The following is a 27,525-nucleotide window of genomic DNA, read 5'->3' as shown; positions in this document are numbered from 1 at the left end:
CTCAAGTGGTAGAGCGCTAGCCTTGAGCTGAAGAACTGAGGGACAGCACCCAGGCCCAGAGCTCAGGCCCAACAACCAGACTCCCCCCCCCAAAAAAAAAAGAAGAAAGAAAAGTAGGGGGGGAGGGTGTCACCTTGATGTGTGTGGAAAACAAATGGGAAAGTCATCTTCCCATGCATGATGAAGTGCTAGTCATGGGTGGGTGGTCACTGGTTCCTCACCTAGGTAGGAGCATGGAGACCAGACAGTGAGGAGGAGAGAGGCCTGGGAGGCTGGGGGCAGGGGCCTGGGCCCGACTGGGTGGGGCTCAAGTATGTTGTTCCTCCCAGTTGAGCGCAGAGGCACGAAAGGAATTTCCCAGGCTGAGATCCGAGTGGCCATGAACGTGGGGAAGCTGGAAGCCAGAATGCTGTGTCGGCTTCTTCAGAGGTTCAAGGTTGTCAAGGTAACTGTCCCGAGCCTTCCCCTTTGTACCAGAGGCAAACCGCAGGCTGCCTGCCCGTGCTGTCGCCACTCACTGGGGCTCTTGTTGGCTTTTGCTTTTGAAAAAGAGAGTGCCGGGTGCTGATGGCTCACACCTGCAATCCTAGCTACTCAGGAGGCTGAGATCTGAGGATCACAGTTCCAAGCCAATCCTGACAGGAAAGTCTGTGCGGCCCAATAACTACTGATAAACTACCCAAAAAGCCGGAAATGTTGCTGTGGCACAAGTGCTAGAGTGCTAGTCTTGAGCAAAAGAGCTCAGAAGTCACCCTCGTGTGGGAACAGTCGGCTGACCCTCTCACGTGATTGCCTGGCACATAGACACCCCCTAGCAATGTGGTGTGCCTGGTGCACCCTTTGCCATCTCAGCCCTGATGGTTGTGTTAGCTTTTTACAACCATAATGAAATCCTGAGGTTCTACTCCATGATCGAGTAGCCCGCATTGCTTTGGGCCCCTGGTTAGGGGAGCACATGGCGGAGCAAACGGTCCCTTACATCACGAGCCAGGAAGGGGAGAGGGGAGGTGATCAGTCCTGGAGTCCCCTTGAAAGAGCATACACCACGGGGACCTCAGCCCCTCCCACTAGGCCACACCTCAAGGTGCTGACACCCTGGGGAGCTCACTTCTGCCACTTGGACCTTCTGGGGCCAGGCATGCAAACCTCATCAGGCCGTACCCACTCCTGCTGTGCGTTTTGGATGTTTTGTGGGAAGGCGGGATCATAGTTGACCCAGTGACAGCAGGCACTTAGCACCATCCCTGGCTGCGGGGGGAGGGGGGGAGCAGGGGAGGGACACACGTGAGACCTGGAAGCCCCATGGAAAGTGAAGCTGGACCCTGCCTCCCAGCCCTGGCTGCCAGGGTGCTCCATGGATGTCCGAGCCAGGCCCGCTGCAAGGTCCTGGCGGCCTCAGCACACATACTCAAGGTCACAGTTGAGGAAAGTGTCCTGGCAGGAAGAGGGCCACCAGCCTTGAGGGTGCTGAGCATCCCCCGCCCCCCAGGGCTTCATGGAAGACGAGGGCCGGCAGCGGACCACCAAGTACATCACGTGCGCGTTCGCTGAGGAGAGTGACCTGAGCCGCCAGTACGCGCGGGAGAAGGCCCGCGGCGAGCTGCTCACCACGGTGAGCCTGGCCTCCGTGCTGGAGGACGCGCTGCTGCCCGAGCCCGAAGGAGAGGACGCCTTCCTCTCCGAGTCGGACAGCGAGGAGGAGCGCCACACCACCAAGCGCAAGGGCCGCGCGCCCCGGGGCCAGGCCAGGGCGTCCACGGACGCGGGGCCTGGCTCTCAGCCCCACCACTCCACACCAGGCAAAGGTAGGGCACGTGGGTGCGCGTGGGGACCCCCGGGCCCGACCCGCATCCCATAGGGGAGCTGTGGAGAGCCTGGTCCTGCGATCCCCATCCTCCCTGCCAGTGCCGTGTGTTGAAGGAACTTGCATGAGCTTCCTCTGTCCCCTAGATGACCAGCGATCTGCTTCAGGGTTTGCATTTAGAAAGCGTGGGTTGTTGGGGCTTGCCGGGAGGTTATGTACTCTTCCACCCCCCCCCCCCCCCCCGATTTGCCCTCCTCACAGGTGGATGGAAGGCCGGAAACATGAACGCGATGAAGGCCCAGACATCTTCTTCCCTGGGGGCAGCTGAGGAGAAGGGGGCCAGAGACGGCCTCGGGGACACCAGCAGCTCCTCGGACCTCGTGTCCTTCGGCTCTCACTGCGTGGAAAGCAATGGCGGGGACATCGCCGTGATCGAGGAGGTCCGGCTAGATAAGGTCAGTGGTCATGGGGAGCGGATGCGAGGGCCACAAGGACAGTGGCAGCCAGTAATAAGAGTGCAGGGGGGCTGGGAAGGTAGCTCAGTGGTAGAGTGCTCGCCTTGCATGCCTGAGGTCCTGGGTTCCATTCCTCAGCACCCCATAAGCAGAAAAAGCTGGAAGTGGCGCTGTGGCTCAAGTGGTAGAGCGCTTGGTCTTGTGCTGAGGAGCTGAGGGACAGCGCCCAGGCCCAGAGTTCAGGCCCCACGTGCCTACTCCATGCCTGGCAGCGGACAGTCCCAAGCCTCCCCTGCCCTGCCTGAACCCTGCACAGATTGGCCCTGGTCTCCCAACACCCACTCATTGCTCACACACTCCTTTTCCAAGTGGCCGCGGTGCATAGATTGCTGGCGTGCCCTTCCTCCTCCCTCCTCAATTTTGATGGTCCCTGCTGAGGGAGGTTCTACAAGGGTGTTGAGCGGATACAGAGCAGGACGTTGAGGCAAGATCTTGCTAAGTTGCTCAGGCTGGCCTTGAACTCCTGAGCTCAAGCCATCCTCATGCCTCAGCCCCGCCAGGTGGTGTGCGTCACCATGCCCCCAGGGTGCTGTTACGCATCTCCCAGTAGTGAGCCATCTGGCTGAGGATGTCAGCTCTGCCAGGGTTAGGAACCTGCTTCGGCTGGGCGTTGGTGCCTCACACTTGTAATTCAAGCTACTCAGGAGGCTGAGAGCTGAGGTTCGCAGTTCAAAGCCAGCCCAGGTAGAAAAGTCGCCATGAGATTTTTTTTTTTTTGTCAGTCATGGGGCTTGAACTCTGGTCCTGGGCGCTGTCCCTCAGCTCTTCAGTTCAATGCTAGTGCTCTACCACTTGAGCTACAGTGCCACTTCCGGTTTTCTGGTGGTTTATTGGAGATAGGAGTTTCACAGTCTTTCCTGCCCGGGCTAGCTTTGAACCGCAATCCTCAGATCTCAGCCTCCTGAGTAGCTAGGATTACAGGCGTGAGCCACCAGCGCCCGGCTTCATCATGAGAGTTTTATCTCCAGTTAACCACTCAAAAACTGGAAATGGTGCTGTGGCTTAAGTGGTAGACCCCTAGTCTTGAGCACAGAGAGACTCAGGGAAAGTGTCCAGGCCCTGAGTTCAAGCCCTACACAGACAAAAAGAAAGAAACCTGCTTCAAGTGCAAGGCCATTATAAACATATAAAATTACATGTATATAAGCAGGAAACAGTTGGTTCTGTTCAGACACTATCGAATGTCCAGTGACATGTAGGCAAAGCAACCCTGCCACGTGGAGAGTGAGCCGCTTTGCACAGGAGAGCCTTTCCTGGTACAGGGGTCATGTCCCTGGGTGCCTAGCATAGAGCTCGGCCCCTGCTGCAATGACCCCTGTGTTGAGGCCCCACGGCCGCAAAAGAGAGCTGTAGCCCCTGAGGAGTTGTCATTTTCCCAGAGTGCCTCCCGTGGGCAGAAGTGCCCCGGGCGGCTGGCCGTGCTAGCAAGCTGCTCAGAGTCCCTGCCAGTCAGACTCTCCTTTCCATTCAGGTCTCACTGGGGGCAGATGCCACAGGGTTGCGCTCCTGAGGACAGGAAGGAGACATTTAGGGGCCATGGGCTTCTGGGCAGAGGTCACAGGTCCTTCCACCTCCACTGGGCCACAGACTTGTGCCCCCAGGGAACCCACCTGGACTCCTCCCCTTTCCCCTCCCCCTCTCCCCGGGGCTTGCTGGGAGATGAGAACAGAATTAGGAAGCTTGAGGGTGCTGGTCTCCCATCCACAGGGACAGCTGAGCCGAGGAACAGCACGGGCTGCTGGCCCCCCCTCACCTGAGAGCCCAGAAAAGGGCTGGGGGGACAGGATCCTATCCACTGCTGACCTGGCTTCTTGAGCTGGAGGGGAGCACACCCCTCGGGTGGGTGGTCCCCGAGCCTGGCTGAGCCCCCCACCCCTGCCTCTGACTCCTGCAGGAGATCAGCAGTTCCCAGAAGAGCGGCAGGCACGGCGGGGGCCAGGACAACTCCCACAAGACCTACCGCCTGCTGAAGCGCCGCAACCTGATCATCGAGGCCGTCACCAACCTCCGCCTCATCGAGAGCCTCTTCACGTGAGCCTCTCCCCGGGTCCCTCTGTGCTGCCATGTGCCTTCTGCTCTCCTTGTGGGGTTGCAGTGCTTGCATGGTGGGGGCAGGTGTTGGGGATCTGTTCCCGCAACCCTGGGTAGCTCCTTCAGGGCTCAGCATGCCTGCTGTGCAGCCGCTGGGTGAGGGAGAAGCAGCTGTGCCCTGCAGTCAGGGATGGAGGGTTTTTGCTTTGTCTGTGTTAGGGGCAGGGCCCCGTGCAGGTCCCTTGTCACTGTGGTCCCTCCTCTGTGTGGTGGTAGCTGACCTAGGTGTTCCTGATTGCCCTTTTTGTTTTGGGGTAGTTTTTTTGGTCAGGCATGGAGATTGAACTCAGGGCTTGGGCGCTGTCCCTGAGCTTCTTTTGCTCAAGGCTAGCACTCTTACCACGTGAGCCACAGAACCACTTCTAGCTTTTTCTGAGTAGTTTATTGGTGATACCAATCTCATTGACTTTCCTGACCAGGCTGGCTTCAAACTTCAGTCCTCAAATCTCAGCCTCCTGAGTAGCTGGGATTATAGGCGTGAACCACCAGCACCCAGCCCCATTTTGAGTGTGTGGTATTAAGGTTTGAACTCAGGACATGAAGCCCGCTGGTAGGCAGGTGCTGTATCACTTGAGCCCTGCCCACAGCCCCTTTATGCTTTAGTGATTTTTGTGATAGGGATTTGTTTTTTATCCAGGCTGGCCTGAACTCTGATCCTCCTATTTATATCTTCTGTATAAATGGGATAGCAGGCATGCGCCACAGCTAGTCTTTTCTATTTTCCTTTTTTCTCTCTTTGTTTTCTGCACTGCTGGAATTCCAACTCAAGGCCTCCTGCTTGCCAGGCAAGCATTCTTTTCACTGAGCCATGTTGCCAGTTGTGATGGTCGTGGGGATTGAACTCTGGGCTTAGGCGCTATCCCTGCGCTCTTCAGCTCAAGGCGAGCGCTCTACCACTTGAGCCACAGCACCACCTCCGGTTTTCTAGTGCTTTATTGGAGATCAGACTCTCACAGAGTTTTCTGCCCGGGCTGGCTTTGAACTGTGATCCTCAGATCTCAGCCTCCAGAGTAGCTAGGATTAGAGGTGTGAGCCACCTGGGCTGGCCTGAAACCACCATATTGGTCTCAGCCTTCTGTGTGGCTAGGATGACGAGCATGAACCACGATGCCTGTCCCTAATGTCCCTTTTGGCCCTAGCATTTTGTGATTGGTGGTCTAGCAATGCCATAGTGACCCGGTAAGATCCAGAGAACGGGAGACATGGAGAGGACCGAGGCTCAGGGCGAGGAGGCGGTGGTTACCCGGGACACCCTTGGCTGGTGTGACAGTCCCCTCCACGCCACTCGTGTTCCTCCTGCCACCACCAATCAGGGGGTTTCTGCTTGCTGGTGAGGGGGCTTGCCTTCCACTTCCTTGCTCAGCCTAGGAGAGAGATCTTCCTGGATGCTCTTAAGGCGTCAGCCCCTGCAGGGTGTGGGAAACCCCCGTGATTCTGCTCTGGTGTGCACCTGCTCTGACTGTGTGGCCTTCCGCGTGGAGATGGGGAGGACGGCCCGCTTACTTTGTGACGTTGCAGGATTCAGAAAATGATCATGGACCAGGAGAAGCAGGAAGGCGTGGCCACCAAGTGCTGTAAGAAGTCTATCGTGCGCCTGGTGAGGAACCTGTCTGAGGAGGGGCTCCTGAGGCTCTACCGGACCACCGTGGTCCAGGACGGCATCAAGAAGAAGGTAGCCTTGTTCTCGTTTTCTAATTAATTCATTACCTCCCTTGAGTCTTTGAGTGAAAATTCTTTTATTCTACTAGGGTTTTTTTTGTTGTTGTTGTTCTATTCTAATTTTAGTTGCCTATTTAATTAGTCTAGATTTTTCTGGGGCATATCCATTATAAATATGCGTTAAAAGAATCACAGAAAACATAGGCTTTAATGTTATGTTAGCTGCCTGAAAAAAAAAAAATTAAACCCTGAAGCATCTGTTACACCTCTCAACCTTGGAGAGAAAAAAAGCTTTGGCTTTCATCATTTAATCTTTAGTTGTATTGTATCTATGTCGCTAATTATGTAATTGTGTCAATATTCTGTTGACAGAAGACAACTTACTTCCCACAACAATGCAGTGTCTATTTGTTAAATATTTAGTTATAAGTACAGTGCAGCTTCAATGTCATTCCTTCAATTGTTCTCTCCCATCTTGCTATGGATTTTTTTTTTTTTTTGCTTATTTTTTGCTCAAGGCTAACACTCTACCACTTTGGGCCACAGTTCCACTTCTGCTTTTCTAACTGGAGATGAGTCTTGGACTTGGGCTGAGAAGGTGGCTCAGTGGTAGAGCGCTTGCCTTGCATACATGAGGCCCTGGGTTCGATTCCTCAGCACCACATAAGCAAAAGGAAAAAAGCCAGAAGTGGCACTGTGGCTCAAGTGGTAGAGTGCTAGCCTTGAGCTGAAGAGCTGAGGGACAGCGCCCTGGCCCAGAGTTCAGGCCCCACGACTGGACCCAAAAAGAAAAAAAGAGTCTTGGACTTTCCTGCCCAGGCTGGCTTAGAACCACAATCCTCAGATCTCAGCCTCCTGAGTAGCTAGGATGACAGGTGTGAGCCACCAGCACAATGGTTATTTTAAAAAGAAGCAATGGGCCTAGCTCCCCAGAGCCACTCATTTGTCTCCATCCCATAGCCTTGGTTCCTGAGGGGAAGGCAAATCAGAAGCAACTCTCTGTCCTCTTAGAGGAGTTTGTTTAGGGCCCAGCCATTCAGGGGAAAAGAGAGCGCCAGGGAAGGCAGCCACCCGCCTCGCGACTCAAGGCACAGGAGAGGCAGGTACAGGATTTAGCAGAGCAGGTGCAGGGTCCAGCTCCAGGCAGAAGGGATGCCCCGCAGGCAATGAAGAAGGCCTAGCCAGGGCACCGTAGGTGGACAGCTGTGTCCAGAGCTTGGCCATGTGATCTCCTGAACAGTTGTGGTATAGCACCTATAGACTGTGGAGAGCCCACGTTTGGCTTGCTTCTTGGGATTGCCTGCTGGAGATGTTGGACACACACAGCATTGTTCTGCTAAGGAACTTGCTATAGACACAAGTTGGCTTCTTCAGCCCTGCCCTCCCCGGCTCCGCCCTCCCTCATGTCTCTCCTCTCTGTAGGTGGACCTGGTTGTACATCCGTCCATGGATCAGAACGACCCTCTGGTCAGAAGTGCCATCGAGCAGGTTCGATTCCGCATCTCCAACTCAAGCACCGCCAACAGGTAAGGGCCTGCCACACCAGGAGTTGCCCGAGCAACTCACCGTTCCTGCTAACCCTCCCACCATCAATGGCCTTGGGCTCAAGCACGTAGCATGGTCCCCCAGCCCGAGGGTCCCTCAGGCCCTAGATCTTCGGACGTGATGTGTGTCTTCACCCTAGGTCCCTGTCCCAGGTAGGGGCATCTCTGTTCAGTCTCATCGAAGCACTGAGTGGCTCTTCTCCCTGAGCTTCAGGCATCGGGTACAGGCTGAGGGAAAACTCAGGCATGGGAGAAATTCTCAGCAGACCAGAGGTGGCCCATGGTAGCTGAGCTGCAAGCTCGAATTGGTGGTATCTGCATGTCCTGCCACAGTGATTAAACCAGTTGCCCAAGTTCCTGGTTGCTGTCGTGTGTAACGGCAGAGACCCAGGACGCTATGCTTCTACCTCAGGTGGCAGAGGAATCCTGCAGGCAGGCATGTGCTCACGGGGACCCCCACCCCCATGTCTCAGTCACCCAGAGAAAATGGTATTAGTTTGCATCATTAGTCTGCGCCCATGATGAGTGAGTGTGAACAATGCCAGGCCCTACAAGCTTGGTCTGACCCACCATTCCCCCAGCCCTTGCGTATTTTCTCATGACCCATCTGCAGGGTGAAGGTGCCCCAACCCCCAGCACCCCAAGAGGAGATTGAAGAAGAAAGTCACGAGGCAGAGGGCCCAAGCGGCCCAGGAGACTCCTACCTAACCAGCCCCTCCAAGGCTGACAGCGCTCGGGCAAAGAAGGCCGAGGAGAAAATGGGCGTGCCTCCACTTAAAAATTACAAGCCCGTTGTAGGTAAAGAGCGATGCCTTGCATTTATTTGTCTTGGATCTGGCTTCTCTGAACTCGCCGGTGTGGTCCGTTCTGTGTTCTCCACCAAGCTCTGTCAGTTCTGAATTACCAGCTGGCCCCTTATAGGGTGTTCACATAATCTCTGTCAGCCTTGTGTCCCTGTCTGCAAGATGGAGACTGTTCTTGTCTGGTGTACTGTACCAGGTTGGTGGGAGGCCCGGCTGAGACAATGCACGACCCCAGCCCAAGGACTTTGCTCTCAGGATGCGTTGCTTCTCCTCAGTACACTTAGTTGGGACATTCCACAAGCCACGGGCACTTCCTCCGTCACTACGTGCCTGTGTGGCTTTCCTGCCTCTCACAGGGCCACCGCTTCTCCACCAAGCTGCTCCAGCAGCTGGCCAGGGCTCTGTAGTCAGGGTGCTGTTGGGGAAGGAGGGCTGCCTTGATACCCCAGGGCCCCAACCTCTACCAGCCGTGTCTGGCGTGGGGCATGGCAGGCGTGGGTTCCAAGCCACAGCAGCCGTGTGCGTGGTTTCCCTCCACGGGTGCCCCCTGGGCAGCACTGCCCTGGCGCAGGTCAGACGGCGTCAGGCACCAGCCGCGTGGTGTGCACTAGAGCGGGCAGGGCCAGCAGGTGTCTCCCATCCCCGAGTCTGCTCCTGCGGGACACCTGGCCTCTGCTGCTAGGGAGTCAGGGTCCTTCTGGATCAACAAAGAAATGAAGAAGAGGTTGGGAATAGTTAGCCCAGGCCTCATCGAGTCCCAAGTCTTCATCTGGTGGCCCTCTGTGATGCCTACTTTCTCCGTGCCCCCCACAGCCTCCCTTGCTTTTGATCCTGCCTTTCAGGCCAGTGTCCTCCCCGGGGAGGTCTTTCCCCAGCTCTAGGACTCCAGCCTCCTCCTTCCTTTCGGTATTTCTGTGCTTGTTTCCCACCAGGGAAGGGAACATGTTTGCCATCTCTTGGGCAGTGGTTTGAGGTGAATTGAGCTGAATTTTATCGGCGATTTCTCAAGCCCCCACCCACCCCTTTCTCCTTCAGTTCCAGGGCTTGGGCGGTCCCTTGGGTTTCTGCCCAAAATGCCTCGGCTGCGGGTGATCCACACGTTCCTGTGGTACCTGATCTACGGGCACCCAGCCAGCCACTCGGTGGAGAAGATGGGCTTTAGCAGCGAGAGGAGGGCAGGCAAAGCAGGAGCCCAGCGCTCCTCCCTGGGAGGTGACTGGGAGGCCTCAGAAGCCAAGGACCGCCTCGAAGGCATTGCCCGGGAGACTGAAGTGGAGCGCACCCCGGAGACAGGTGGGGAGGCTCCCAGAGCACTTCCTGACCCGGCTTCCTGTCTGAGCCGGAGACAGCCTCACACTTGTGAGTGGATCCTGTCCACCGAGAGTGACTCCCTCTGCTTTCCTTCCTAGTGTACGTGGATGACGCCTCATGGATGCGCTACGTCCCTCCCATCCCAATTCACAGAGACTTTGGCTTTGGCTGGGCTCTCGTCAGTGACATTCTTCTCTGCCTGCCACTCTCCATCTTCGTCCAGATTGTGCAAGTCAGCTACAAGGTACCGTAACAATGGGGGATGCACTCAATTGGTGAAGGGAAAGAACTGGAGCAGCAAGGATGGGTGGGTGGGTGGCTGGATGGATGATGGGTAGATGGATTGGTGGATAAATGGATGGATGCATGCATGGATGGGTAGATGGGTGGGTGGATGGGTAGGTAGGTGGATGAGGTGGGTGGGTGGATGGATGGTAGATAGGTGGGTGGATTGGTAGAAGAATGGTAAGATGAAAAGTATTTCCAAGATACTTTTCTACTAGATAGAGTAGAAATAAATAATAGGATGGATGGATGAATGAATGGATGGATAGTCAGTGGCTTATACTAAAGACTTGTTCTTCTAGATGGATCTGTCTTTAGATAGGCAGAAAGATAACTGCGGTGTAACAACAAAATGTGGCTTTAGAAATTCAGTAAAATAGAGACTAGCTATAGCCATATCACTTCTAGAGGGAATAACTGCTCATGTTTTTTGATACATTTTCTTCCAGTCTTTTTTTTTTTTTTACTGTGCTGTGTGTGATCTCTGTTTTTTGTATTTTTTTTATGGGGAGGGGGGTCCGGTCGTGGGGCCTGAACTCTGGGCCTGGGTGCTGTCCCTCAGCTCTTCAGGTCAAGGCTAGTGCTCTACCACTTGCGCCACAGTGCTACTTCAGGCTTTTTTTCTTTTTGCTTATGTGGTGCTGAGGAATCGAACCCAGGGCCTCATGCATGCAAGGCAAGCGCTCTACCACTGAGCCACCTTCCCAGCTCTGTGATCTCTGTTTTTAAAAAAGGAGTTGGGATGCTTACTCTCATTAGCTGTTCTTTCCACGGAACATTGTTAAACTTTTCACATCACTAGAATTTTTAATTTGATGTTAAGTAGTTCATTGTATTCGTTCTTAAGCATGTCCCATAACTAACACCGACTTATGTTTTTTGGCATCTAAAACTGGTTTCTTTGCTGATGACATGTGGTAGACAGACATGCAGGCAGCTGCAGAACCCCTGTTTTTGTGTAAATCTCCACTGCTTGCCTCCTGATGTCCCCAGAGCACAAGGATGCTGTCTGTCACCCACACGATGTGACCAGTGGCTGCCGGGGCAGAGAGGCAGGAGGCGTGGGGGGGGGGGGGGTCAGTCATTCTCCTGAGGCTTGCAGCTGCCCCTGGCCTCGTGCCAGGCTCACCCTCCCGATGGCCTCTGTAGGTGGAAAACCTCGAGGAGTACCTGAATGACCCTCTGAAGAAACACACGCTCATCCGCTGCCTCCCCAGGTCCATCCGGCAGCAGCTCCTATACAAGAGGTGAGGCCCGGGACCCCACAGCTCACGTCCCAGCCAGCCCTGGGAGACAGGGCCCTGAACCCTCCCCCCCATCCCCACCCCCACCCCCCAAGAGGAAGAGGTGCCACCTTCTTGGTTGGAAAGCCTCAAGGTTTTCCATTAATTGAACCACCAAAGAAATAGGAGCTGGAAGTGGCGCTGTAGCTCAAGTGGTAGAGTGCTCGCCTTGAGCTGAAGAGCTGAGGGACAGCGCCCAGGCCCAGAGTTCAGGCCCCATGATGAAAGGAAGGAAGGAAGGGAAGGAGGGATGGAGGGAGGGAGGGAAGGAGAAATAGGAAGAAAAGAAATAGGAGCTGCCGGTACATTTTAAGTGAAAGTCAAGTCAAATTTTACTGCTAGGGACCACAACTACTGGAGTATTGTATTTCGGGTTTTGATTTCTTCTGTTGCATTTGCTGTCCAAATCAAGCCCAGTTGTGGGTCAGCCTTCCCTTGCCCTGCCTAGGGGTAGGAAGGGAGGCGGCCAGGCCTTTCCCAATACCAGCTGGAGGCAGCCCAGCTAGGGAAGAGAAGTACGCATGCACCTGCTGAGAACCCGCCCCCTGCCAATGGCTGCATTCCGGGCGGTGAATCTCCCCTCTCTGTTCGGTTGCAGGCGGTACATCTTCTCGGTGGTGGAGAACCTTCAGAGGCTGTGCTACATGGGGCTTCTGCAGTTCGGCCCCACAGAAAAGTTCCAGGACAAAGACCAGGTAATGTCCCCCCAGCACCAACCCAAGAATCCTGGTGACCAAGCAGCCGGGATGCTGACCCCACGCCCCTCTCCCACGGGGATCTCCTGCAGGTGTTCGTGTTCCTGAAGAAGAATGCCGTCATCATCGACACCACCATCTGTGACCCGCATTACAACATGGCCCACAGCACACGGCCCTTCGAGAGGCGTCTCTACGTGCTGGACTCGATGCAGGACGTGGAGAGCTACTGGTTTGACCTGCAGTGTGTCTGCCTCAACACCCCACTAGGTGCGTCATCTAGCTGGCCGGCGCCTCCTCCCCCTCCCCTCCCTCCCTCTGTAATCAGCCTTCAGAGCTCCAAGAGGCTCGATGGGTTTTAGGCCGCTCCCTGGGACCAGCTTTGAAGTGGGGGCGCTGTGTCTTCACCTCAGTGGGTTTAAGTGTAGCTTTTGGGCAAGAAATAGGATTTTCTTTCTTGTGGAGTGATTAAAACTGACTTGGTGTACACCCTGTAAGCACTTAGGGGATTTCCCACCCGCTGCTCCCGGGGCCTTACAGGGGCCGAGGAGCCAGCTGCGCTGCCCACCCCACTGCCCCGCCACACCCCGCCCACTGCTGGCCCCAAGGGCAGGACTTCCTGCCCCCCCCCCCCACAGCAACAACGTGGCTTCCAGGAGGAAGGCGGCTTTTCCCCAGAAACCAGCCCACCTTGCCCATCACAGACTCTGCTCAGCAAGCTCCCTCTTTTGGGGTTCACTCACTGGTGGTTTAGCATCCTTCCCTTTGCCCCCCACCTTCCTTTCCCTTTCCCGGCGCTCGAGGGAGTGATGTCACAGGCAGGCTGGCTCCCGCGCTGTCCAGCGGCTGCCTGAGCAGAGCCCCAGTGGGAGGCTGTGGTAGCTGAGGTCGCCTTTGCTTTTCCAGGCGTGGTGCGCTGCCCCTGCGTCCAGAAGAGCAGCCAGGGGCAGGGCGAGGAGCAGGAGGGCAGCCTGCAGAAGGAGCAGGAAAACGCCATCGACAAGCACAACCTGGAGCGCAAGTGTGCCATGCTGGAGTACACCACGTGCGTGCCCTTCCCCCACGCTGTCCCCAAGCCCCAGCAGCCATGCCCGATGGCCTTATGCCCTCGGAGCCCAGGGTCAAGGCCCTGCAGAAGCAGCCGCTGGTGACTCTTGAACACATGTAGCACTGATCACACTTACTCATTAGCCTATAGCCTACTTATTTTTCCTGAGTTGTGTGTGCATGCGTACTGGAACTCAGGTCCTGGGCACTGTCCCTAAGCTTTCTCTGCTCCAGGCTGGCGCTCTACCACTGGATTTTTGTTAGGTAATTAGAAATAAGTCTCTAGGACTTTTCTTGCCTAGGCTACCTCTGAACTTCAATGTTCAGATCTCAGCCTCCTGGGTAGCTAGGATTATGGGCATGGAGCACCAGCATCCAGCTCACATATGATTGCTTTTTATTTATTTATTTTTAATTCATGTGGTACTGTGCAGTTGAACCCAGGGCCTCATGCATGCTAGGCAAGCACTCTACCACTAAACCACATTCCCAGCCCCATAAATTGTGTATTCTATCTGCTGGAACTTAGAAGTTGGTAATCGTAGGTAACTGTGTGGAGTGTGTGTGTGTGTGGAGTGTGTGTGTGGAGTGTGTGTGTGTGTGTGTGCGTGCGCGCGCACGCGTGTGCTGGTACTGGAGCTTGAACTCAGGGAGTCTTGCCCTCATTTGACATTTTTGCTTAAGGCTAATTCTGCCACTTGAGCCAAAGCTCCGCTTCCATCTTTGACTTTGGGGAAAGTGACCATCTGCCAACACTAGGCTCCAAGCAAAGAAGCTCTTCGCTTCTATCTGTTGGGTGCTTTATGGGGGAGGTAAACTCTGGGCACACACAAAGAGTATCTCCACACACACACACATATACCATAGTCTCTTGGTTTACACTTCCGTTTCCTGTCTCAGGGGGAGCCGAGAGGTTGTGGATGAAGGTGTGGTGCCTGGTGACGGGCTGGGAGCCGCTGGCCTCGATTCTAGTTTCTATGCTCACCTCAAGCGCAACTGGATCTGGACCAGCTACATCATCAACAAAGCCAGAAAGGTGGGTGGGCTCTGGGCAGGAAGGGGGGGTCCCCCTGCCGCACATGCCCTCCCACACACCCCACCCCCGTTTCACTGCTCCCGAGTGGGCACACAGAGCCCCAGCATGGCTGGACAGGCTGCCGGGGCCCTGGTGACTTCGGTGCCATGCTTGTCTCAGGAGAACATCGTCGCCGAGAGCGGGTTCACCGTGAGGCTGCAGACCTTCCTGTCCAGGCGCCCCATCCCGCTGGCTGCCGGAGGTGGGTGCTGAGCCCCGTCCCCGCCCGCCTGGGGCCCGTGGGGCATGCTGGGCCTCACCGCTCCATCCTGAGACCGCCATGTCTTACGTGCTTTCCAGGCACAGGCCGGCTGCCCGTCTGGGGAGACGCGAAAACAAGCATGGACTTCTATGCCGAGCGGGAGGAGCTGTTGCAGCTGGAGCAGGAGCCGCTGCTGGGCCGCAACCACCGCGTGCAGGGCGGCCGGAGCCAGAAGCGGCGGCGGCTGAAGAAGGATCCCGGGAAGAGGACGAAGAGGAGCAAGAAAGGTTCTGCAGAGTCCTTGCTGCTTCTGGGCTTCAGGATTGCGTGTCAGGGCTGTGCAGGGGCCGCAGCACATCCGGGCTCTGCCCCAGACCCGGAGGGCTGTGCACAGACTCCCCGTGTGTGCCCTGCCTCGTGCCCCGTATGCCTTCCCTTAGCTACCCCCCAAAAGTCCTCCCCCCTGACTGAACCCTGTTCGGCTTTGGGGGTCCTCAGATCCACTCAGCCCTCGGGGCATCTTCTGGTTCTTATTGGGACAAGAAGTGCCAGCGTTTAGGCCCACTTGCCTGGTCCATGTATTGTAAAACAGCACGTAGGCAGGGCCTGCCTTCAGTGGCTTGTTCTGAGGGTGCTCCATGGCTGGTGGGGGGCGGGGGGAACCTCTCAGTTTGCTGGATTGTGGTAATCTGGAAGGGTAAGGCCCCCTCAGAGGACTCACCATCCAAGGGGAGCAAGCACAAGCCAAGATCAGCAGACGAATAACAAGGGGCTACCTTCCGCTTGCCCAGCCCGTCACCTGGAAGTGTAGCCAGAGGAAGGTGCATGGGGTAATGAGGAGGGCCAAGTCTTGTGTGGGCACCATGAAAATGTGGAGCCTCTTTTTTCCTTCCCCCCCCCGTCCTGGGGCTTGAACTCGGGCCTGGGCCCTGTCCCTGAGTTTCTTTTGCTCAAGGCTAGTACTCTATCACTTGAGCCACAGCACCACATCCAGCCTTTTCTGTGTATGTGGTGCTGAGGAGTTGAACCCAGAGCTTCACATGCATGCAAGGCAAGCACTCCACCACTGAGCCCCCTGCCCAGCCCCTGTGGAGACTTGAGTGGCAGCTCCCCACCCGTCACCTGAGGCGCCCTCTCTCCCCCCTCCACGGTTTCCTAGGGGAGCTCCCAGAACCTGCAGACAAACGGCTGCGCTACCACGACGAGGCCGACCAGAGCGCCCTGCAGAGGATGACGCGGCTGCGCGTGTCCTGGTCCACGCAGGAGGACGGGCTGCTCATGCTGTGCCGCATCGCCAGCAACGTCCTCAACGCCAAGGTGACACCGCCACAGCCAGACTGTCCCATCTGCCCCGCCCCCCCGGGGCTGGCCGGCGACACTGCCGGGCCGGGCTTGTTGGGTGTCTCCCCCTTCTACTCCCTGCCTGCGTCCCAGGGGACCCCCACCCCCACGCCAGGCCCCTCCACACCCTCTCCGGCACCCCTAAAGCTCCTCATCAGCTCCTCTGTCCTTCGGCTTGGTGTCCATGTGCAGCGGCGCGGTGCATGTCTAGTACGGCCGTTTCACGGTGCGCTCGGCCCGCGGTGGGCCCAGGCCCCTTGCCTGGGTGCTGGTACCGGCAGAGCCAGTGTGTGACCCGTCTCCATGTCGGCCACAGCGGCCAGTGAGGGTCCCAGCTGCAGGCTGGTCAGTCCACCCGAGAGCCATGTGTTCTCCCCAAACCTTGGCCGCGGCTCAGTCCCCCTGCGGGCACTGAACTCCCATCTCTGCTCTTGGGTGCAGGTGAAGGGCCCCTTCGTCACGTGGCAGGTGGTGCGGGACATTCTGCACTCCACCTTCGAGGAGTCTCTGGATAAGACGTCTCACTCCGTTGGCCGGAGAGCCCGCTACATAGTCAAAAACCCCCAAGCCTATCTCAACTACAAGTAAGTGGATGGGAGCTTCTGGGTTATCCCTAGGCTTCTAGGTCATTCTCTCCAGCCATGCGCATGTCTCGGCTGGGGGAAGCCGGCGTTCCAGGGCGCTATCCAGGTGTGGATCTGCCAGCCGCTTGCCCTTGGCTTTCCCCAGGCCCGGTGTGCGCTGGGCAGGTGCTTTCCCAAGCGTGCTTTTAAGTGCTGTCACCCACTGAGTGGTCTCGGAGTCCACCGCAGAAGGGGATGGAGACCAGTTTGCCCTCTGCTTCCACTGCAGCTCCTGTGCTGGCTGTGAGCAGCCCATCTGTAGCTCATTCACAAGAAACTAGGGGGGCCTGGGTCATGGGACCCCATCCCCAGCAGAACTGTGTCCCCCCACGGAGCTGAGCGTCCCAGAAGCCACAGCCGGTGGCTGGGCTGTTAGCAGCAGGGTCACCCCTCTGCCCCTGCACAAGAGAGAGGGGTGGGGACAGGAAAACCACCCCCAGAGTGCCTGACACTCCTAGGGCCTGGGCGCTGGACTGCCTGCCGTCGGCCATGCCGTGGCTGCGCGGCCTTGATACTTCATGCCGGGACTAGCTCCTTGCCTCTGCGCACTAGATGCCAGCGTGACAGCCAGACAGTGACACGCTGGGGGGCAGACTCTTGATCAGCAGGCCTTTTGCCATGTCTCCCTCCCTCTGGAGTCTTCCCTGGAGGACCTTCCCAATCCAGAAAGAGAAGCAGGTCTGGATAAGAGAGGGTGTGACGCTATGCAGCGAGTTCTGAAACCTGGGCTGCCTGGCCCAGGCTGTGAAGTAAGTGACAGCCACCCGCCAGGGCCCGCGTCTCAGACACCGAGGGCCTGTGCGTGGATGTTGACAGGGCAGTGGAGTGGACAGCTGTGGCTTTGGGCCACCAGTTCCAGACACGTCCTGCTGGTCAACCCCTGGACACGGGCCCAGATCCAGACTTGCTTCTCCCCTGTCTTTGCACAGGGTCTGCCTGGCCGAGGTGTACCAGGACAAAGCTCTTGTTGGAGACTTCATGAACCGAAGGTGTGACTACGAAGACCCAAAGGTGGGTCCCGGGAGGCAGCGGGGCCAGCCTGCTTTATGCCTGGTAGCCGGTGCTGGCCTGGTCTCCTCACTGCCCTGCCAGCCCCACAAGCTCCTTTGGGAAATGAGCTTGTCAGCCCTTTGTCCTTGGACTCCATTTTGTCAAGAATACAGGGCAGCTCTTTAGACATGGAGCCATCCAGACTTCCCGGGGTGCTGCTCTGGTGCTTTGAGGATGGCTGGTGGTGGGGGGGAGGAGGGGGGCTGGTTTGGGGCCTGCAGGTGAGAGGGGCTGGAGGAGGAGGAGGCCACCTGCCAGCTCCTAGTGCTGGCAGACTGTGGGCACAGAGCGGGGCGTGTGGGGCACGGAGAGCGGGCATCAGCATGCCTGCTGGGCTCCTGGCAGGGTGCTGAGCGTCTGCCACCTCCCCCTATGGACGTGGGAGGGAGGTTGTCACAAGTTGTGTCTTGATGCATCTGTGTGGAGGGGAAGGGCTCTCACATCGCTCCCCACGCCAAAGGTTTGTGCCGACGAGTTTAAAGAATTTGTGGAGAAGCTGAAGGAGAAGTTCAGTTCGGCACTGAAGAACACGAACCTGGAGATCCCCGACACGCTGCGTGAGCTGTTCTCCAGGTGAGCTCTGGCAGACAGGCAGCGGGGCTTCCCACGTGAGACGTGGGGGTGGGAGCAAGGAAGAGAGTGTGGTGAGGAGCTCCTTGCTCGAGCATAGCTGAAGCCACAGGCACAGACGAGGAGCTGGCACTCAGCCACGCGCGGCAGCACGCACGCGCCCCGGGGCTGGACCCCAGCTGCTCCACACCAGAGCTCTGCCCTGTCCAGCTCAGCCACTCAGCCTAAGAACTCACTTGGAGCTGGGCGCTGGTGGCTCACACCTGTCATCCTAGCTACTCAGGAGCCTGAGGTCTAAGGATCATGGTTCAAAGCCAGTCCAGGTAGGAAAGTCCATGAGACTCTTATCTACAATTAACCACCAAAAAACCAGAAGTGGTGCTGTGGCTCAAGTGGTCGAGCGCTAGCCTTGAGCTGAAGTGCTGAGGGACAGCGCCCAGGCCCAGAGTTCAGGCCCCACGACCCAAAACAAAAAAGAACTCACTTGGCTTTCAACACAGAACCCAGTGAAACTGTGCAGTCCTCTGTAAGTTCTGTGAACGAGGCCTGGAGGCTGGACATGGTTGCAGTGAGCCTTCTCACCATCCACATGGAGAGAGGCCTCATGGACAGTGTTCATTGGGCAGCTCCTGCTCGTGAACTGATGATGCCTTTGCTTACTGCATGCCCATTGGCTGTTACCCTTCCACCTGCCCAGCAGGTCATTCCCATGGTCCGAGCGCCAGGCCCAGGTAGTGATCTTGGACTCGGCTGCCTTTAGCCCTCTGCTGGGCTTTGCTTTATTTCTGCAGTAAACTGTTTCCTAGAATCCCACGTGGCACAGTTATGTTCAGTTTTAAGCACGTCTCTGGCCTGTTGGACTGCTTGTCATTTATGTCCCCACATTTGCAGTGAAGTAGGTCCAGCTTCTCACCCCGGAAGGCAGCAGTAACAGTAAAGCCTCTAACAGGCAGGCGCTCCTGATCCGTCTTGAGGATTGAACACGTGGCACTTGAGAGTTTAACTAACACTGGCTTTGGCCCTGAGCCTTCTGGCAGGCCAGGCAGTCTAGAAAAGAGTTCCCTACTTTCCCACCTCAGCTAAAAGTAGTTTGCATACTTCTCTGAAAAGGGGCTTCTTCTTGGCACTGCGTTTCAGGAAGGAATATCTTACAAATGACCATGTTCTTAAATGGCCACTGTTTATACATACTTGCTTGGGATGAACCTAGTACAATGATCCTTATGGAGCTCACTGAAGTAGAGAAGTAGTCACTATTCTACCATCGAATGCAGCAACTCTCCTTTGGGCTTTTCATTCATTCAATCACTCACATCAGGACTGGAAGCCCCCGGTTTCAAGCGCTGTACCACTGAGTCACATCCCAGCCCTTGGTTTTTGGAGGCAGGGTCTTACTCTTTAGCCCAGGCCGGCCTTCTAAATCTCCCTGTTCAGCCTCCCCCCCCCCACAAGTGCTGGAGCTACAGGCATGTGTCGCTGTGTCCAACTGACTTGTTATGTTTTCGTGGCATACGTTTATGGTGTGTGATGTTTTGATACATACAGTGTTGTTGTTAACTGGTCACTGGGCAGTAGAAGATCACTGGAACTTGAGATTCTGTTCCTTTATCTCTTTCTCAGTCCCAGCTGCCTTCTGCTTGGCTTCTCTTAGATTAGCCTTCTCAGAATCCTTTTGGAATCTTCCGGGCTCCTCTGGTGTCTCGTTTTCTAATCACAGTGGGCCCAGTTCCACATCCTGCTCTGTTCGCTAGGAGCTGGGTCCGGGTCAGCCCATTGCCTCTGGGTTAGCCATCTTCTCTACCCTGCTCCTTCAGACAGGCGCACTGGACGCGCACAGCGTGGCACAGTGTGGTTGAGTTAAATGTGCAGTGTTTGGCTTTGGGTGAGCGTGGTGTTTCCTTCCCCGCCCCTTCTCAGCAGTAAGTGGCCATCTCAGGTCAGGCAGCATCAGCCGGCCATCGGCACTGCTGTGCTCTCCTCTCCCCCACAGGTACCGAGTGTTGGCAATCGGGGATGAGAAAGATCGCATCAGGAAGGAGGATGTCCTTCACAGGTGAGGGGCACGCGCAAGCACGTGCCTTTCCCGCAGCTGCACCCGGCCGGCCGAGGGGAGGCGAGGGGAGGCGGTGCTCAGGTGCAGACCACGCCTGACTGTGTGAATGAAAGGTTCATTGGAACGCAGGTCATGCCCATTCTGTGTATCCTCCCCCAAGCTGCCTGTGTGCTATGGCGTGCATGGTGCATCATCTCAGGAAGCTATAGAGCCCAAAAGACTACGGCGTGGCTTATCTGGCCCTGTACAGAAAAGGCTTGCCGGCCCCTGGGCTCCCCTCATGCTGCCTTAAGGTGGCCTGGGGGGGGGACATTTGAGCTCCCCCCCCTCTTTTTCTCTACACATTGCGTTTAGCTCTGTAATTCATTGAGAGACCACTGTCTTTGGAGACAGACTCACTTGAACAAGAGGCAAAGACAGTGTGCCATTTGTCTGCTGCCATAGACTCCCGCAGCCCGTGTCTGTAGCCAGTTCTAGCAATGGCATCCATTGCCCACTGGGGCAAACCCGTCTGCCCCCAGAGAAACTCGCTAGTAAGTCCTAACAGTGCTGGTGATTAGGTGTGTTTGGTTCAGCTTTGTGACTGGCTTTGGTGCTCCTGTCACTTGGAGGAGATTGGGCCTCTTTTTAAAACTGGGAATGGTCTGGAACCTCCAAAGTCAAACATGGCCTTGAGGACAGGCCTAGGCCCCTCCAGCCCCATGCAGCCCCACCTCACCTCTTGCTGCCTGGCCCTGCTCCTTGGGGCCTGGCCCCACCCAATGCTGCCTGGCCCTGCCCCTTGGGGCCTGGCCCCGCCCCTTGGGGCCTGGCCCCACCCCACCCCATGCTGCTTGGTCCCGCCCCTTGAGGCCTGGCCCCACCCCACCCCATGCTGCCTGGCCCCACCCCACCCCATGCTGCCTGGCCCCACCCCACCCCATGCTGCCTGGCTCCACCCCTTTGGGCCTGGCCCCGCCGCACCGCATGCAGCCCTGCTGTCTCTTCCAGTGTGGACGACATTCACTTACTGGTGCTGCAGAACCTGATCCAGAGCACGCTGTCCCTGTCCAACAGCCAGATGAAGTCCTGCCAGTCCTTCCAGGTGGGTCCTGGCCGTGCCTGCGCCACCTGGGCCTGGAGGCTTGAGCTCTCATCTCCCCGGAGCTTCTGTTTGCTCATTTGCGGTGCTGATGGAACCCAGGGTCCTGTATACACTAGGCAGATGTTCTTACCACAGGGCTATGCCCATGTCTTTTCTCTCCTTTTGCTTTCTTTTCTTTCATGCCTGGCTGGGGCTTGAGTCAGGGGACACAGGCTGCAGGCCAAACCGACAGCTAAGGCTGGGGGAGGTGACGGAAGAGTGACAGCAGGCAGCGCCCAATGTTGATCCCATAGGCTCTGCCCAAAGAGATAGACTTGGAGCGGGCGCTGGGGCTCGCTCTTGTAATCCTGGCTCCTCGGGCGGCTGAGATCTGAGGGGATGTTAAGCCAGCCTGAGAAGACAAATCCCAGACCTTTTTTTCGACAATTGTGGGGCTTGAACTCAGGGCCTGGACTCTCTACCTGGGCTTTTTTGCTCAAGGGGTGCATTCTACCACTTGGAGTCACAGCTCCACTTCCCGTTTGCTGGTGGTGCATTGGACATGACTCTCACAAACGGCAATCCTCAGATCTCAGCCTCCTGGATAGCACCTGGCTGGCTTCTGAGAGACTTTTTATCTCCAGTTAGCCAGCAAAAAAAAAAAAAAAAAAAGCCAAAAGTAGAGATGTGGCTCCAGCCTTAAGCGGAAAAAGATAAGGAAAAGCACAAGGCCCTGAGTTCCATCCCCAGCACACACACACACACACACACACACACACACACACACACACACACACACACACGAGATAGGCTTTGATGTTAGCTGCTCCTTTTTGCGGTCTGGTGGCTGCTGTAGGCGGGGCATGGGAGAAGTGCCCTCTGAGAGCCAGCCCCCTGTAGGTTCACTCCCCCTCCTGTGCTCCGCCTCCCCGCCCATGGCCTGTCTGTCCACCCAGGTCCCGGGACTGATTCCTAGTGCTTCCATGCATCCTGGGCCTCGGCGCCTCCCTCACCCGCCTAGTGCCTTATTGCAGACCTTCCACCTCTACCGGAAGTACCGGGAGCCCGTGCTTGTCAAGGCCTTTGTGGATTGCCAGAAGAGGGGCCTGGTCAACCGGCGCCGGGTCAATCACCTGATGGGCCCCAAGAAAAACCGGGCCTTGCCCTTTGTGCCCATGTCCTACCAGCTGTCACAGTCCTACTACAGGTGAGCTCCCTGCCGGCCCCCGGGCAGGGCGGCCCTGGCCCCCACTCGGCCTCACCCCGGGAGCCCGGTGCACCCTGGGAAGGAGGGTGGAGGGCAGGCAGGGCGGCCATGGCTGTCAGCCTCACCCCAGGAGTAAGGTGCATCCCAGAACGGAGGAGGTTAGGGCCCGCAGGGTTTGGGGTTAGGGTGTGGCCCTGTTATAGTTTGTCTTCCTCTGGCCACGTGGGAATAGAGTTGGTTCCAAGCTTCTCCGTGGTCCAGGAGGGGAGCCCCTCCAGGTCGGGGTGGGACCCCAAGTTCCTTCCTCAGGACACTCGCGCACTGGCCCAGGGAGGCAGGGCCAGCCAGAGCAGCACCTTCCAAGCTCGTCCACGAAGCCCCCAGCAGCCTCAGGCTGGCCCAGCCGCCCTCCAAGACGGGCACACAGCCCCCTTGGCTCCGTTCAGTTCCTGTGCCCCTTGGCCTTGCTGGAAATACTTGTGGGTGCAGGAGACAGAAGACCAAGTGCAGCAGCGCCATCTGACCTTGAGCCGCTTTCTGGGCTTTGTGGGCCAGAGTTCCTGGGTCAGAGGATGGGGTGCGTCCCTGGAGTTGTCCCAGGCCACGGGGAGGGACCCTTCTGACCAGGCTGGCCACTGCACAGCACATGCGAGGTGAAGCACGGGCTCGGGCTAGGCGGAAAGACAGAGCTGCTGTGGGAGTGGCCCTGGGACTGCAGGAGAAGGACAGATACCCAGCTCCGCAGCCTCCACCTGGGAGGAGCAGGGGCAGCTTGCCCCGGTCCTCACGGCCGCCAGGGCCCAAGGCTGCTAGTCCTTCCTTGCTCTTGTGCCTGCAGGCTGTTCACCTGGCGCTTCCCCGGAGCACTGTGCACCGAGTCCTTCCATTTCTTCCACCGGGTCCTGGCCGCCGGCAAGCTGGACCAGCCCGACTATTTTGCCTTCAAAGACCAGGATGGCAGCGACCCCGTCGACCACGTGGTGCCCTTCGCCCTGGACGGCCCCGGAGGCCACTGCGTGACAGCCCTGGTCCTCTTCTCCCTGGGCCTCCTCTCTGTGGACGTCCGGATCCCAGAGCAGATCGTGGTGGTGGACAGTTCGGTGACAGAGAGTGAGGACATGAAGAGGTGAGCCGGGGGCCCGGCGTGGCCACTGGGTCAGCGTCCGGGCTATGGGGCCTGGCACCCCTAGCTTGGTTCCTTTGCCCAGCCAGCTCGTGTTTCTTCATTCCACACACACGTGCTGAGTTCTGTTTTGCCTCCCAATCTGTGTGGGAGGAACTGGGGGCCTTGGGGAGCTTGTAGGGATTGGGGGAGCCAGGCTGCCCCGGCAGGCTTGCTGACATCTCCCGTGAAGAGGACCTAGAAAGCCGAGCCCGGCGGGGTAGCATGGCTGGCTGCGTGGGAAATCCCAGGGCCCCCCCTGCGTCCGGCCAGCAAGCTCTGCTCCTCTGCCACAGCCTGGCGAAGGACGGGGGCTTGGATGACGATGAGGATGAGGAGGAAGACTTGGACGAAGGCTCGGGAACCAAGCGCCAGGGCGTGGAGGTGAAGGCCCAGCAGGCCTCGCACACCAAGTACCTGCTGATGCGGGGCTACTGCGCGCCCGGCAGCATCAGCACGCGCAGCCTCAACCCCAACGACAGCGTGGTGGTCAACTCGTGCCAGGTGAAGATGCGGCTCCGCAGCACCCCGGTGCCCGCCCGCCTCGGGCCTCTCGGTGAGTGACTGCCTTCCCTGCTACTAGCCAGCCGCACGCAGCCACCTAGAGATGGGGACCCCGCCCCGCAGCGCGCGGCCCCCCCCACACACACACAGCCGCCCGGGGAGCCTTTCCCAGATGACAGCCAGTGCTGTCCACTTCCTGCAAGTAACCCCTCTTTCTAGCTTGGGAGTCACCTCAGAACCCCGCGTTTGGCACTTCCCTACTTTTGCCGGCGCTGGGCCCTGGGCGCCTTGTTGATGGGTAAAAAAGCGACCTCCCCTCCTCTCCCTTCACACTCAGCTCTGGAAACACTAAGTTCTTGAACCTCTGTTTCCTGTGCTCAGCTTGAGGCCTGTCTCCTCCCCCTCCTCATCTGGGCCCCTGGCTGGCCGTCCTCCATGCCTGTATGGTCCAAGCTGAGGGTGTTTGCTCTCAATGTGTTGCCATAGTCAAAATTCTATGCTTGCCGGGTGCCCGTGGCTCACGCCTGTCATTCTAGCCACTCAGGAGGCTGAGATCTGAGGATCGCAGTTGAAAGCCAACCTGGGCAGGAAGGTCTGTGAGACTCTTTATCTCCAAATAACCACCAGAAAACCAGAAGTGTCGCTGTGGCTCAAAGTGGTAGAGCACTAGCCCTGATCCACAAAGCTCAGGGGCAGCGCCCAGGCTCCACGTTCAAGCCCCTGACTGTCACACAAGAAAATTCCGGGGCTGGGAATGTGGCTTAGTGGTAGAGTGCTTGCCTAGCATGCATGAAGCCCTGGGTTCCATTCCACATAAAACAGGAAAAACCGGAAGTGATGGTATGGCCCAAGTGGTAGAGTGCTAGCCTTGAGCAAATGAAGCTCAGGCACAGTGCCCAGGCCCTGAGTTCAAGCCCCAGGACTGGCAAACGAAAAATAGATCTAGAGTTTGGACCCTGCACAAATGTAATCAGAATCTCTAGACCTGTGGTCTAGCTGAGTTGCATTTCACAGGGGTCCACGGAGGCCGAAGCTGGAATGTACTGGAAGGGGCTGCACTCCGCGGGGAGCCAGGCTGGCCTGGGGAGAAAGGGAGGGGTTCCATGTACCCGGCGGCGTTGTGCGTGCGCCGGTCTGGAAGGCAGGGTTTCCCAGGCTGGTTCTCTTATCCCCCTGATCAATATCCTTGCAGCCATGCCTCTGGAAGAGCTCCCCACCGGAACCTCCTGCCTCCCGGACACCTTCACCCGGCTGGCGTGCCCCCCAGAGCAGGCCTCCAGCGTGGAGGACTTTGCCCACCAGATGGCGCTGGCGGGGTACAGCTCGGAGGACGTGTGCGCCGCCCTGGAGATCCGCAGCACGGTGGCTGCCGCGGGCGCCTTCGGGGTGGACAGGGACAGGCTGAGCCGAAGCTTCGCCGCCTTGCAGAGGCCAGGCGGCCAGCGCACCAAGACCTTCCCAGACTACGTCCAGGTAGGCCGCGCTGCAGGCGGGCGCCGCAGGGTCAGGAGGTCAAGTGGCCAACGTTGAAAATCGAGGACTTCTCCCCACACTCCGCTTCCCCTGCGCATTAGCTTGGCTGAGTCCGGCTGCTGCCCTGCCCTCCCCTCCTCACCCCTGCCGGCCCCCTGCACAGTGCCTCACCCACCTGCTCCCTCCAGCCCAGGGACCCTGAGCCCCAAGAATGGTGGAGCGTTTGTGCCCTGGCCTGTGTTCAACAGCTTCTGGGGTTCGGGCTGGGGGTCAGCATCCACGTGTCCTTCCTATGGGACAGGACAGACCTTTGGCCTCCGAGGGCACGGTGTGTCCCAGGCTATCCCCTGGGTCCTCAGTGCCAGGAGGTGACGCAGAGCCACAGCCATGGTGGCAGAGCCCAGACCCCACTGCCAGGCCAGGCCAGGCCAGGCCAGAGCTGGACTGCGTGGGGGCCCGTGTCTGCCCCGGACAGGGTCAGGACAAGCGCGTGGCTGAGCATGAGAGAGTTCCCGTCCCTTGTGGTACAGGACAGTGCCAAATCCAGAGAGGGACTTGGTGCTTGGGGTCAGGTCCCGTGGGAGTGACCTCTAAGAGTGACGGTCTAAGAGTGACTTGGTGGCGTGAGAGGACCATGGGGAGACGTGGAGCCGCGTGGGGTCCCGCCAGTGATGGCCCCGCGTCCCGCTCTCCCCCAGGAGCTCCTGGAGCAGCAGCAGGTGCTGGAGGTGGGCGGGAACACAGTGCGCCTGGTGGCCGCGGCCCACGCCGACCCCTGGCTGCTGCACTCGGTGCGGCCCAGAGACGAGGAGGAGCAAGCCACGCCGAGGAAGCAGGCCCAGCCCCCCGAGAGCCCGGCCCCTGTGCACAGCCCCCCAGGTGGCAAGCGGCGTGCCCATCTGGACAGCCAGAGCGGTGACCCCTGTGCCCAGGACGCCCTGAGCCCCCCTGCCAAGAGGCCCACGCTCCAGGACGTGCGTCTGGCCTCGGCTCCTGAGAACACGGGGGCAGGGGTCCCCGGGCAGGAGGGCCCAGAAGCTGCCAGCACCCCCAGCGCCCCAGGCCCCGAGCCGCTGAGCTGTCCGGTCCACCCTCCAGAGGATGCTGGAGGCCCCAGAGGTACCGACCGACCGGGACGCCCCGCTGGCCCCGCCCCCAGGCCTCCCGGGCCACGCCCACAAACCCGAGGGCGGCCACTCCAGCCTCAGCAGCCCCCCAGGCTGGTGGGGGGGGCCCCGTTAACGCCACTTAGGTCCCCCGCAGCCTTACCACTTCTTTCCTGCGGCCTCTGTTCACCTCTGCCCCGGGCTTCTGGGTGGCAAGTGAGGGTCCGGGAGCTCCCCCCACACCCCCCTTACAAAGGGCGTGGCGGCAGGAGCCCCGCCCCCGCCCGGCGCTGCCTGGCCCCGCCCACCGCCCTGAGTGCGCGCTGAGAGGCCCCGCATTCCCGCAGAGCCGGGCGGCTGCCTGGCTCCGCCCCCCCGCCCTGAGTGGCGGGCTTAGAGGCCCCGCTCTCCTCCCGCAGAGCCCGGCGGCTGCGGCCAGCCCGCAGCTCTCACCGCCCTATCCCTTGCTCCCCCAGGGCCCGCGAAGAGCTGCATGGCTGCGGGCACCTCCCAGGCCGCACAGGAACGGTAGGTGGGGATTCCTTCCGGGGCCCGCGGATAAGCGGGGACCCTGGGTTCCCCCACACAGGAGGGCTCGCCCTCGCCCGCCCCTCCCGGGCGCTCAGAGTCCACCAGCTCCGGATGCAGCTGCGACCTGCCCGGAGCCCGCATGTCCGCAGCGGCTCTGTCCAGCGGTGGTGCGCATGCGCCCAGTGGGCGGGGGGGGGGGCGCACCAGGACCCTGTCCTCCGTCAGCCCCGCGGGCCGAGCAGGCCCCAGGGCTCCCTCGTAGCCGTGGGCGGCGGGCCCTCCGTCCTGACCCCGGCGGGTGCCCCCAGCCCCCCCAAGCCCTGCCTGCGGCTGAGCGCACGCTCCCGGCCGGCCGGCCCCTGTCCCGCAGAAGGCACGAGAACATCTGCTTCGTCAGCCGCCCGTGGCGCAGCGTGGACGGCCACCTGAACGTGCCGGTGTGCAAGGGCATGATGGAGGCCATGCTGTACCACATCATGAGCCGGCCCGGCGTCCCCGAGAGCGGCCTGATGGAGTACTACGAGGGCG

The 27,525-nt window shown here is 58.6% G+C and overlaps 1 protein-coding gene across 1 annotated transcript in view; it reads left to right on the top strand.

Moving 5' to 3' along the window:
• Positions 1–27,525, top strand: part of Gtf3c1 (general transcription factor IIIC, polypeptide 1, alpha 220kDa) — a 59,245-nt gene that overhangs the window by 24,602 nt on the left and 7,118 nt on the right. The window contains exons 8-36 of the mRNA XM_013011175.1: positions 330–445; positions 1,490–1,805; positions 2,066–2,259; positions 4,214–4,350; positions 5,929–6,082; positions 7,492–7,595; positions 8,227–8,411; positions 9,452–9,709; positions 9,826–9,971; positions 11,162–11,259; positions 11,894–11,990; positions 12,083–12,260; positions 12,897–13,035; positions 13,938–14,073; positions 14,233–14,314; positions 14,413–14,601; positions 15,474–15,631; positions 16,097–16,239; positions 17,208–17,289; positions 17,789–17,901; positions 19,889–19,951; positions 20,942–21,035; positions 22,049–22,221; positions 23,060–23,347; positions 23,680–23,939; positions 25,080–25,360; positions 26,059–26,479; positions 26,943–26,994; positions 27,368–27,522. Of these exons, the coding sequence (XP_012866629.1) occupies positions 330–445; positions 1,490–1,805; positions 2,066–2,259; positions 4,214–4,350; positions 5,929–6,082; positions 7,492–7,595; positions 8,227–8,411; positions 9,452–9,709; positions 9,826–9,971; positions 11,162–11,259; positions 11,894–11,990; positions 12,083–12,260; positions 12,897–13,035; positions 13,938–14,073; positions 14,233–14,314; positions 14,413–14,601; positions 15,474–15,631; positions 16,097–16,239; positions 17,208–17,289; positions 17,789–17,901; positions 19,889–19,951; positions 20,942–21,035; positions 22,049–22,221; positions 23,060–23,347; positions 23,680–23,939; positions 25,080–25,360; positions 26,059–26,479; positions 26,943–26,994; positions 27,368–27,522 (4,812 nt within the window). The remainder of the gene's footprint in view (positions 1–329; positions 446–1,489; positions 1,806–2,065; positions 2,260–4,213; positions 4,351–5,928; positions 6,083–7,491; positions 7,596–8,226; positions 8,412–9,451; positions 9,710–9,825; positions 9,972–11,161; positions 11,260–11,893; positions 11,991–12,082; positions 12,261–12,896; positions 13,036–13,937; positions 14,074–14,232; positions 14,315–14,412; positions 14,602–15,473; positions 15,632–16,096; positions 16,240–17,207; positions 17,290–17,788; positions 17,902–19,888; positions 19,952–20,941; positions 21,036–22,048; positions 22,222–23,059; positions 23,348–23,679; positions 23,940–25,079; positions 25,361–26,058; positions 26,480–26,942; positions 26,995–27,367; positions 27,523–27,525) is intronic.

Source organism: Dipodomys ordii, unplaced genomic scaffold (assembly GCF_000151885.1).
Source record: "Dipodomys ordii isolate 6190 unplaced genomic scaffold, Dord_2.0 Scaffold14, whole genome shotgun sequence".
Taxonomy (NCBI): domain Eukaryota; kingdom Metazoa; phylum Chordata; class Mammalia; order Rodentia; family Heteromyidae; genus Dipodomys; species Dipodomys ordii.
Note: the sequence above shows the minus strand (reverse complement) of the source record. Positions and strands in the feature narration are given on the sequence as shown.